A 12,173-nucleotide genomic window follows, 5' to 3' on the forward strand; every position below is an offset into this window, starting at 1 on the left:
AGCGGCCCCGGGTCAGCTCCAACACTGCCCCTGCCCCGCACAGCCCTCCCCAGGGCTTCCCTCGGGATCCCTCCTGCCCCTCCCAGACATGGTCCTGATCTGTCCAAGGACTCCCCCAGGCTAATCCGAGCGTGCAATAAACCCCACCACAGCTCTAGCGCAACCCCTTCCTCCCCCCCACCACACACACGTACACCCTCAGCCCCGGTGCAACCCCTTCATTTTCACCCCTCCAGCCCCACCCCACAGCCCTGGTGCACTGCTCTTCCCCACCATGTTCTCTGCACCCACTGCCCTCATACAAGGCCATCCCCGGCCCCAGTGCGGTTTCCCCCAGCCTGGTGCACCTCGGTTGTGCCAATTTGCCCAGGACACTCCCATTCACCAAGGTCCCCAGCATATGCAGGGCCTGCAGCCCAGGTACCCCCCAGCCCCACTAACTTCCTTTGAGGTGCAGAGGTCCTGGTTCCAGCAGGCGGTGCTTAGCAGCAGCTCTGTTGTGCCAGACTGACTCCAGCATGAGCTTTTCCCAAATGCAGACCCTAGTCCCAGCATGTGCCCACTTCCTGCCCTCGCAATCAACCCAACAGGCCCCACCTGGGACTTGTCCCAGCCACAGGGCACACAGCTGCAGCCCATCAGGGACAGCTGGGACTGCCAGGACAGCAGAGGCACCCCCACTCTTGAGAGCAGCTTCCTGAAAGCTCAAGGGAGAGTCTTGGGGTGCATAGGGAGGAAAAAGAGGTATTCAGGGGACAAGAGAACAAATCAAGAGCTGTGGGTGCAACAGAAGTTAAAAAAAATGAAAGAGCAAACAGAGCAACTCTGGGGGCAGCAAAAGGCAACAGGAGAGCCCTGGGGCACTCAGAACACTCTGGGACAGAGGAGAACGCTAAACAGAGAACACTGTGGCATGCTGCAAAGCAAACACAGGGCCCCAGGGCACACCAAAAGGCACATGGGTGGCTTGGAGGCACACAAAATGTGAATTGAGGGGTCCTGAGGACATCAGAGGACAAACACAGAACTCTGGGGCAAACAAAAACATAAAGGGCCTCAGCACACATCAATGGGGCCATAAGGCATGTCACAGAGCTTGATGCAGCTGACTGGACAGTGCCTGCAGGCTCCCCCACCACCACCCCATAGAAACTCTGTGTCCCAGCTCCAGACAGACAGACCCCAGCCCTAGACACACGAAGGATGTTGCGGAGTGCTGAAAGCAAATCCACGATCAATCTGGGCACCTCACACAGCCCTGGAGGGGCCCTGGCTGCCCCCACGATGATGGCAATCGCTCCCAAGAGCCCAGGCAGAGCAAGGGCAGTTCCGCACAGCCCTGCGAACAGCACTGAATTCCCTGTTAACTGCAGGCACTCCAAAGTACAAGGGACTTGGGCAACAGCTCCCAGCCCCAGGTGCAACTTGTAACCTCCTCCCCTAAGCATTATCTCCAGGCAAGGGAACATCCAGAACCACAGACATCAGCACAAAGAATAAAGCAACTGTTTATTGTTTTATTGCACAGAAACACCACCTGGGAGTGAGTCTGCCATGAAGCTTGGTGCCAGCATGCTTACCCTTGCTTAGTGATATCTGAAAAGTCATTGCTCTGCCAGCATCCATCCATCAGGGAAGGATCAGCTCCTGCTGCTGCCTTTAACATGGCAGGTGTCTGAGTAGCCAATGTCCTACCCCTTCTGCTTTTCCTTCAGGGATAGGATTCAGCTCTGAGAGTTGAGAGGACAATGTCTGATCTCACCTGCCTGTATTTTTGTACCTCCCAGCCCTACTCACATAAAATACAGCCCCAGGACTTAGCTGTGTCCACACTGCAGGTCAGAGCTCATCCTCCATGGCCAGCTGCAGATCTCTGCAGAGCTCCCAGCTCTTGGGTGACATTCTTCTAGCAGGCTGTCTATCTGAACTCCTCCATCTTGCCTAAGAGTCTCCCTTCGGACATTATAACTTTGTCAGCAGCAACTTGTTGGTGCAGACATAGTAAAACCCATCACCCTACAAAACTATAGAGCAAAGCAAAGCAAAAAAAAATAAAAAATGAAATAATCAAAGCTCTGCAGAGGCTAAGGCCCAGTTGGAATTGAGTCTGGCAAGGGATGTCAAGGACAATAGGAAGGGCTTCTTCAAATACATCAGCAGCAGGAGGAGGACTAGGGAAAACGTGGGCCTGCTACTGAATGGGGCAGGGGCCCTGGTGATAAGGGATACAGAGAAGGCAGAATACTGAATGCCTTCTTTCCTTCAGTCTTCACTGCTAAGGGCAGCCCTCATGAATCCTGCAGCCTGGACGTGACGGAGAAAGTCCAGAGAAGGGAAGACTTTCCTTTGGTTGGGGAGGAAAGGATTAGAGACCTTCTGGGCAGGCTAGACATCCACAAATCCATGGGCCCAGATGGGATGCACCCACGGGTACTGAGGGAGCTGGCGGATGTTGTTGCCAGGCCTCTCTCCATCATCTTTGAAAGGTCCTGGAGAACTGGAGAGGTGCCTGAGGACTGGAAGAAAGCCATGTCACTCCAGTCTTCAAGAAGGGCAAAAAGGAGGACCCAGGCAGTCATAGGCCAGTCAGCCTCACCTCCATCCCCTGGAAAGGTGATGGAACAGCTCATTCTGGGTGTCCTCTCCAGACATATGGAGGAAAAGAAGGTGATCAGGAGTACCCAGCGTGGATTCACCGAAGGGAAATCCTGCTTAACCAACCTGATAGCCTTCTATCATGGAGTGACTGGTTGGGTAGATGAGGGGAGAGCAGTGGATGTTGTGTACCTTGACTTCAGCAAGGCTTTTGACGCTGTCTCGCGTAACATCCTCCTAGACAAGCTCAGGAAGCGTGGGTTAGACAAGCGGACAGTGAGGGGGATTGAGAACTGGCTGAAAGGCAGAGCTCAGAGGGTCGTCATCAGTGGCACGGAATCTGGTTGGATGCCTGTGGCTAGTGGAGTCTCCCGGGGCTCAGTACTGGGTCCCAACCTGTTCAGTTTCTTCATCAATGACCTGGATGAGGGGACGGAGTGCCTCCTCAGCAAGTTTGCTGATGATACCAAGCTGGGAGGAGTGACTGATGCACCTGAGGGCTGTGCTGCTGTTCAGAGAGACCTGGACAGGCTGGAGAGCTGGGCAGAGAGGAACCTCCTGAGGTTCAACAAGGGCAAGCGCAGTCCCGCACCTAGGGAAAAATAACCCTAGGCACTAGTACAAGCTGGGGGCTGACCTGCTGGAGAGCAGCTCTGCAGAGAAGGACCTGGGAGTGCTGGTGGATGACAAGCTGACCATGAGCCAGCAACGTGCCCTTGTGGCCAAGAAGGCCAACGGTATCCTGGGGTGCATTAGGAAGAGTGTTGCCAGCAGGTCGAGAGAGGTGATCGTGCCCCTCTATTCAGCCCTGGTGAGGCCTCATCTCGAGTACTGCGTCCAGTTCTGGGCTCCCCAGTACAAGAGAGACATGGAGCTACTGGAGAGAATCCAGCGTAGGGCTACAAAGATGATCAGAGGGCTGGAGCCCTATGCGGAATGGCTGCGAGAGTTGGGCCAGTTTAGCCTGGGGGAGAGAAGACTGAGGGGGGATCTTATCAATGTGTATAAGTACCTGAAGGGAGGGTGTCAAGGGGACAGGGACAAACTCTTTTCAGTTGTCCCATGTGACAGGACAAGAGGCAATGGGCAGAAATTGAACCACAGGGAGTTCCGCCTGACCGTGAGGGGGAACTTCTTCACCGTGAGAGTGACAGAGCACTGGAACAGGTTGCCCAGAGAGGTTGTGGAGTCTCCTTCTCTGGAGATAGTCAAGATATTCAAGGCCTGCCTGGATGCAACCCTGTCTAACATGCTCTAGGTGACCCTGCTGAGCAGGGAGGTTGGACTAGATGATCTCCAGAGGTCCCTTCCAACCTTACTGATTCTATGATTCTATGAAAAAGGCTTGTCTTGTCCCAGGAATTTGAGGGCAGATGTTAATTAATTCCACGAGGCTTTAATGTTTCCTCCCTCTATCTACTGTCTTGCTGTTTCCCCAAATACCACTGCCAGTTAACTAACTAGGAGTTGCACTTACTGAGCCCTCTGAAAATGATCTCTTGATTTTACAGTTCATACAATTTCTCTCTCTCTCTCTGTCTCTGCTTCTTCAGTAATTCTGGCCACTTAACCATCGTTCTCCTGAGATAATAATCTGCTGTCCTGTAGCTTTTAAAATAGGATGTTTCACAGATGTGTAAAGTCATATGCACAGAAACACATGTAGGTAGCATACTTGTTGTAACACGTGCAGACTTTCCATTATATGTTGGTGATCTATTATTCCAAATTGCTATTAACAGCGATCCTTCCTCAACAGGAAGAATGGGCTTTCCTTTGTGGGAGATGGAGACAGCTCTCAGTTGGTTCCATTTGATTTTATCACTTCAGGTTGCTTACATTTTTTTGGCCTCTTCAGCTTCAGCCATGGCAATTCATCTGAAAGAGTAAATATYGTGTCTTTCCATCTATGCACATATGATAGCAAAACAAAATAGGAACAGGCAAAGCAAAACTAAGGCAGATGCAGTTAACGATATCCACAGGATAGGAACAGGTTACTTAGCCCTCAGTGCTGCCTCTGGGAGGTTGGAATAACTAACAGTTATTATCAATAGTTACCTTACCCATGGCAGAACACCTCCTGCTGTAGCAGTTGCTGGGGATACCAAGCGTCCGCTGCATTTTTGCTTCCTTTTTTCAATCCCGTCCCTTCAGTATTAATCACAAAAAGGCTGCTTGTCTAGCTTTCCTCTCTGTCAGCATTTGCTGTCATTGGTTCCAGCTCTGCAACAAAGAGAGAAACTGGCATTTTACTTGCAATGAAAGGCAACGAAAACATTTATGCGTGTTCTTTTTCCCTTTACCATGTCCTCCTCCCCCACACACTTTTTTTCTCCCCTCCTTCCTTAAAGGAAAGGTCTCAATACAGCACTTTGCATCATACTTTATATATTGTACGTTGTTGGAAACATCGCATATGGCAATTAGGACTGGGCTAATAGATAGGCAGGCACATCACCTAATACTTACCTACTCCATCTTCCACAAAATCTTGTTTTTAATCCTGCTTCAATATTATTGTTAGTGTTCAGTATCCTTTCTCAAACCCCTGTATACACCCACTTAACCAGCAATTCCCTTGGTCTTTAACTACATAGAAAAATGATAGCACTTGATTTGCCTGTCTCTCTTTCAAATTTATTACCTTTTCGATACAGCTCCCAGATTCGCTTGGATGCTTGTCTCACAGGTGCTCAGGTTTTCCTCAGACTTCTGCTAATGATAGCATCTTTTTCAAGTTAATGCCCATTTGCTCTTCAGTTCCTGTTGCTAAAACTAGATTTTGGCATGCCATTTTGCATGCTGCCCAATGATTTGAATTATTATAATCCCAATTCAGATCTACTCATGGTTATGGTTGTCAGCTATCATCTTAATCTGCCAGTTCCCTATCCTTTTTCAATATTAGTTCTCTATGCCCTGGCTGAAATATCTGTCGTAAAAATACTCAAACCCCCCCCCCCCAAAAAAAAAAGTAAGATGTCCCTCTACTATTGTAGGAAACAGTCAAGCTGCCTTCTCTGGGTCTTCCTGCACCCGGGACATTTGCTGTGCCCATTGAACTAGATCCCGGAGCCCATGGCCAATAAACATAGGCATGCAAGACCAGTGCAGGCGGCTGCTGACCTGGTGCCCGTGGTATCCCCATACCTGGTAAGGCATCACAGTGCCAATCATAGCAGCTTGCAAAGTGACAGATTAACTTCCTGTAGGAAGTGACAGGTATAGGCTGGAAGTTTGAGCAGAAGCAGAATCAGGTGCTGAAGCGGAGCCAGGGGGAGCAGAAGCAAAGCCGTTACTTGAGTCTTCCAGCATTTGTAGTGCAGACATACATCTTATGTTAGCTGAATCTATGAATCCCCTGGATGCTTAAACGCCCGGTTATCCCAAATATACCAGTAGTTCATTTGCTGAGGTTTCCGATCCTCCAAATGATCCATCCAGTGGCCAATGCTCACACTTGAGGGCCTTCTCAAGTCTGTAGTGACCATTTGCTCTACCCTTACCGAGACCTGAGGTACCTTTGATTTTCTTTTAGTTTTCCAGTATTTCTGCTGGCAGTAAACCCATTTTAGCTTCCTACTGAACCCTCCATGACTCATGCTGATACGGTTTTAGTACCTCCCTGGTGAGCATTGCCACCACAACTACTTCCCAGTGAACTCACCCTGTGCCGGCTGCGTCGAATGCAGTTCCAGCACTCACCAGATTGGAGGCTTGCTGCGTCCCACTTGGATTGCTAAACTGTTAAAAATTATCTGTTCTCTTTTGTTCACTCATGGGCATCAGTAATGAACAGCAGCAGTCAGATTTCTAAGTATTTTGTTTTTGTTTTTTAAGTTTTATTGCTAGCAATAAGGTGCTTTTTGGCTGGGAGCACAAGCAGGGACCTCCTAGCAGCTTTTTTGCTACAACTTTTACAGGACAGTAAGTTATTACATATTCGATACTTTAGTTCACATAACCAACCAGATCTATCCACGATTCTTAGTTCTACCAATCCTCTTACCATGTTACAGTACAAGGTAGTTCTCCGCCAGCATTATTTGGTCCATCTTATAATTATTCATTAGCTGATTTTGCACCTCTTCTGGTGTTACCTTTGAACAACTTTTGTACTGCTGGCTGAATTAAACTGGCTTCTTTGCAGTTCTTCAACTTTGTACGAAAAACAGGGCTAAGGCAAGGTCAGATAAGATGTTCTGCTTGCAGGATGCCGTGATCTTGCATGTTTTTTCCATGCAAAACTAGAGTATAGTGGAAATTTTCTTAACACAACGCTCAGTGAAAAGGTCTCTTCCAGTTTTGAATCTGCAGTGTTCTGCAAGCACTCCCTGAACAAAACTGACATGTACTCACACATGATTTCCATAGGCACTACTGTCCAGTAAAGAATCGCCTTGCTCTTCCTATTAGGAAAGAAAAAAAGCTCAAATTTTTCCCTGCATTGGGCCACTGCGCATCATCCCAGCTGCCCTTAACAAGCCCTAACTTTCATCTGCTCACAACCCAGCCATTCTATGAGGCTATCCTCATGTGCCAGGACATTCTCCAAGTCACCCTGTTGACTCTCTGTGACACCACATCCCAACTAAAAAGCCATTGTTCTGTTATTTGATCGTTCTCTGTGAAGCAGGACTCAGATTTTGCTGGTACAAAGAGCACCATATGTTCTGCCAACACACAAGGCAGGACGGTGCTGACAGCTGCCTAACGTACGTATCCTCCGACTATACCGCTCTCTGTGTGCTTACACTGCAGGCTCTTAACAACCTAAACATGGGTACCCATCTAGACTAGTCCTGCTGCTCAGATCCTACTTCTCATCTCTGAGCAGCAGAGCTGCTGGATAGCTTACCTTAAGCCTTTCTGTAGCTTAGGCCAGGCACACAGCTCAGGCATCACTGCCCACACCATTGGGACCTGCCACACTATTCAGGCAGAATGAACCAGGAAACCCTGCATTTCAGTAATATCAGTGAGAGGACGCAAGTGTCACTAAGATACAGGCCTTATAGCTTGCTCAGTTACAGGATAGGGAAAAATTCCCCCTTGCCATTCTCCACAAACAGGATATGAAAAACCTGCAGTAGGTAGCCAGAGGGAGTCAGAGGCTCTTTGCCAAGAAACCTACTAATCGTGACTCCTTAATTAATCCATTTTAAGGGGACCATCGGCCAGTCAAAAGTGGCGCTTTCAAGCAGTGCTGCCACATGGACAAGAAAAAACAGGACTACCACAACACATTTGCCCACTGCTCCTCTCGCACACCAGTACAGACACAGGCAATTCTCCCCACCCCAGTCACTGTCTCCCCCACAGAAGAGATCCCGACACCCTTCATAAGCAGGAATGACATAGATCACCACTCCACCCGGGAGGCCCGAGGGATGCGACTCAGACTTTGCTCTAGGCCTCCCCACCGCAAGCAAGCCGATACTCCTCGGAACCCAGTACAGCCTCGCTGCCCTCTCCGCCGCGGTGCCTCACACGGCCTTACGAAAGGAGGAAGCGGCAAGCTGCGCCCGGCTCGGCCCCTGGCTCGGGCGCGGCGCGGCGCTATGCAGTGCGGCCGGAAACAAGGCGGGAAAAACACGGGCGGGGGGGCATGTGACGCATGCCGGCACCCGCCTGCGGGCGTGCCCGCACCCGTCGCTAGGGAAGTGAGGTCACGCAGCATGGCGGCCGGGCGCCGCAGCCTCTGAGCTGCCGGGGCTGTGGGGAATCCGCGTCCATCCGGCGGCGCACCTGCGGCGCCGGTGCCGCCCGCCTCGCCGCTGTCACGCGGCGGGACAAAGGCCGTGATGGCAGCGGGAGCCGCAGGGCTGTGAGGTGGCAGGGCGCCAGCCGGTAGGGTGGACAGAGCCGCCGAGCGGGGTCGCAGAGGGAACGAACTGCCGCTATGGAGCTGCGGGTGGGGAACCGTTACCGGCTGGGCCGGAAGATCGGGAGCGGCTCCTTCGGGGACATCTACCTGGGTAAGGAAGGCGGTTCGGCCGGGCGAGGCCTGGCGGGCCCGGCGCGCTGTGGGGAGCGGCGGGAGCCGAGCCGGGAGCTGTGGGAGCTGCCACCCGCTCCCGGCACCCGCTGAGGCCGGACTGGGCCGCTCCCGCGACCTCGTTTCGTTCCAGCTGGAGGTCAGACCCCTAGATGCTCCTCGATGCAGGGTGCCTTGTCACCGGTGCAAGAATAGTTTAATATTTTATTGGCATCGTGTCCTAATTTAGACAGTGCAGAAAGCGAGACTTCTGGATTATTTGCATACCCCTTCCCATTGTTGTCTTGTGACCTTGGGCACACTCAACCTTCTTGCCTGTAAAACGCGGATAAGGATGTCAATCCCTTCATGTGAAAAACCCTTCAGAAAAATATTTTGAAACAGAGATGTCACCCTCCGCACTGTCAGTATTAAATGTAACTGCAGTGTGCTAGGAGAAATTGCTGTCACTGGGAGGACTGTGTTCTTCCTGTGAGGCCTAAACAAACTAGGTAACTAAGGATGACTGGATTGGAGCTAAAAAACGTATAAACCCTTCAAAGAGTCAGCATAGGTCAGCTATCCTCTTACTTGAATGTTATCCTCATGTCTTAATGCATGCATCTTATCCTGCTACCGTGTTTTCTATGCGACCGTAAAGTTGGCAGGAATAGGACTGTCTTTTCCTGCCTATTTATGTAGCTCTCCATCGTAATGGTTTGCTACATTTGATAAGCAGTGGTGTGTACAAGTTCTGAAAATATGCTTTTGTAGAGCATTATGTTCTGCAAAACAACAAACCTTAAGAAACCAGGAAAATCCAGGGAAACGTAAAGTTTGTATACTGCCACATAAAAATGAACATTTAGCTTTTAAAAGTTGTGTTAACTTTCAAAAGGCGCATCAAAAGACATGGGGAAAAAAAACTTGCTGGAGCAAAGGTAGGTTAGCTTCATATGTCTGGAGGGTAAAAAAGAATGTCGCTGGCTAATGCATGTAGTACATAGTGCATGAGGGTTTTTTTTTCTAGATAACAGCACTTTGTATTGCAACACACAGTTGCTGTTCTGAAATAATGTTAGTGAAAACTGCGCTTGTTTACGTTATTGAGATATTGGTTATCCTTGAAATAGAACATACGCCTACTGGAAATTCCAGGTTTCTGGCAAAAGGCTTGTGGATTGTTTAGAGGCAGAGAACATGATTCTTCCTCTCTCTAATGCTTTTATAAAAGACTGAAGACTGTTGCAAGAACAGTACTGATAAGTTATGCAAAATCTTCGTGTGCTACCTTTGGGGTTTTGGTGGAGATTAAGACAGCAGTTAAAATCTGAAAAATCTTAGCTGATCTGTGAAACTTACCTCAGCTTTTGACTACTCAGGTAAATCTATTCACATTTAAGTACAGCGTATTCATACTTTAATTTGTAATCTGAATTAACTGATAAAAATAAATCAGGCAACTATTGTTACTGTTGCGTGTGTGGTAGCTAGATTGGAAACAGTAGATATTTTGTTTGTCACTTTTATCTTCATGGGTAGAGCCCACTAAAAAATTGCACAGGAGATAATAGTTCTGTATTTATTAGCACAGAACTAGTGCTGTATGACATTTTTCACAAGAATTCCTTGTCCTTTGATTTTATCCTCTTCGTTTAATCCCTGAGGAGTCAGTGTGGATTTGCTTTCACGGCTTACTGCAAATACGATGATTGAGTCAACAACTAATAGCAAAGTATATGTGTAGAAGATCTAGCTAACGATATAGATTTCTTTTTCTGAGGTAATTGCTGTTTCAAGAACTGAAATGTGGCAGTCTTTTATAGAGGCCCATTTTGTTTGCCTAACATAATCTGCTAAAAGAATTTTTTAAAACCTATGCTGTGTGTCATATGAAACATTTAAAACAACAAAAATAAGTTTATTCAGATATTCAGACTGTAGAGTAGGTATAACTACATTAAAATAACTTTTTAAATCCTTTCAGATCTCATTAGTTTTCTTAAGTACAGATGGCTTTCTATCCTTCAATGGACTTCAGGTTTCCAATTTAATTTTATGCTTAATCTTTTTTTTTTCCAGTCTTCCTATAGTTTCTTTAATGAATTTAGAGTGTTGAAGACAGTCCAATGAGAGGAGGAGGAAGACTTTTTTTTTTTTTTTTCTTTCAAATACAGAGCTCGCAATTCATTCTTGAATATCACAGTTCTTTCATAATCTTTCCCATTCTCTCTCGCGCCTCAGAATTTGTCTTCCAGAATTTGGAGTGGCCCCAAATTGGCTTACTGAGAATGGTAGGGTCCTACCATTCTACCACAATAGTGGTAGGCACTATCTTAAATAAAAGAATTGACAAACCTAGTGAAAATAAAATTTAGGAATTTAGTGTACCTGCATCTGTTAAAATTACCTTCCAGCAGAAGAAGTGAAAGAGTAGCACAGATTATGAGACACTCTAAGTAGTACAAAACAAGGAATACCATACAGAAAAAAGAATCAGAGTAAGCATGTGTTTTCAGTCACTCTTGCAGTGAAAAAATGTTTTCTTATATTCAAGCAGAATTTCCTTTATCTCAATTTATGCCCATTGCCTCTTGTCCAGAGTAATGGACAGAGCTCTTGGAGGGTCAAAACTGTGGTCGATCAGGTAAAGATTTACTACTGTATGGAGCAGGACTTGATATCTGTAGTACTTTCTTCTGTGCAGGTCTTGCCCCAATCAAACGCAGACATCTGCAGATATGTGTACAGAAAGATTTGCCTTTCAGTGTACCCTGAGGGTCAGCAGTTTGTGTCCATTTCATATCAGAATAAGAAAAAAAAGCTGTTTCTGATGCTGATCGCCCTCAGATAGTATTCATCGGTGAATGTTTTTTGTGGTCTTGGAGAGGGCAGGTACTGAGAACAGGAAAAAAGCATAATCTGCCTTGTAGGAAAGTTCAAAATCAAGGTTGTATCTGTTTTCTTTTTGGTGTAAAATGAAAAGATAATGCCTTCCTCCTTGTGTTATCAAGGAGGAAAAAAGTACATCTGTCCTTTGATGTTTCTGGATTGATGTGCAGCACAGCCCCTTTAAAATCCATTAGAACAATACATTCACAAAATATGAAGACCTTAGACTACAAATTGAAGAGTTTCTGGTTGCTGCTACTGCCCAGTGACCTAAGTAGCAGTCAGGGATCTTGTCACTCATCCCAGTCATGTAAGGCAGATATACAGCCCTAGATACAAAAAGGAGAAATTATTTTCTTATGTCTTCTGGTACAGTAAATGTCTTGCATCCAGAGAGAGCTTCAGACAGTTTGTTTTCTTAAGGTGCATTGTCAAATGCCTAATAGATACTAATCCTAATGTTGTCTCAGCACATCACACTTTGCTAGAAACACTCTCTTAATACACATGTGCACACACACACACAAAAAGACATTTTCTTAACCTAATAAGATAAATAGCCTTGCATGAATTCAAAGATAATTCAGTGTTCAGTCATGTCTTACTACCCAGGGGTAAAGAATGGCAAAATGACTGAAATGATACAAAACAGAAGTTTGAATTTCAAGACTGTCTAAAAAAGATGAAGAAATAATACACTTTTTTT

At 47.2% G+C, this 12,173-nt stretch overlaps 1 protein-coding gene and 1 long non-coding RNA gene across 29 annotated transcripts in view; one reads left to right on the top strand and one right to left on the bottom strand.

Moving 5' to 3' along the window:
• Positions 1-1,484: 1,484 nt before the first annotated feature.
• On the bottom strand, positions 1,485-8,201 carry LOC146590540 (uncharacterized). 13 transcript variants are annotated; one of them, XR_014896988.1, is made up of 7 exons: positions 8,022-8,200; positions 6,958-7,007; positions 6,608-6,845; positions 5,749-5,858; positions 5,243-5,373; positions 4,662-4,821; positions 1,485-4,473 (listed from the first exon to the last, which is right to left on the bottom strand). It is a non-coding gene; the product is annotated as an uncharacterized LOC146590540 (long non-coding RNA). The 13 variants fall into 13 exon arrangements; XR_014896995.1 differs by having other exon boundaries at positions 8,099-8,194; XR_014896991.1 differs by having other exon boundaries at positions 5,243-5,310; positions 6,608-7,007; positions 8,022-8,201.
• Positions 8,202-8,233: 32 nt separating this feature from the next.
• The window catches only part of CSNK1D (casein kinase 1 delta), a 42,115-nt gene continuing 38,175 nt past the window's right edge, over positions 8,234-12,173 (top strand). For 12 of the 16 annotated variants that reach the window (XR_014896984.1, XR_014896985.1, XM_085314367.1 and 9 more), the window contains exon 1: positions 8,235-8,576. Coding sequence is in view for 13 of the 16 variants with exons in the window: in XM_085314367.1 (XP_085170493.1) it covers positions 8,501-8,576 (76 nt within the window). In the remaining 3 variants the exon portion in view is untranslated. Of the gene's footprint in view, positions 8,577-12,173 lie in introns of all 16 variants that reach the window. The other 4 variants (XM_085314362.1, XM_085314364.1, XM_085314363.1 and 1 more) reach the window with 2 other exon arrangements.

The sequence above is a fragment of the Rhea americana genome, unplaced genomic scaffold, assembly GCF_003343005.1.
Source record: "Rhea americana isolate MKP2758 unplaced genomic scaffold, rheAme1 scaffold_402, whole genome shotgun sequence".
Classification (NCBI taxonomy): domain Eukaryota; kingdom Metazoa; phylum Chordata; class Aves; order Rheiformes; family Rheidae; genus Rhea; species Rhea americana.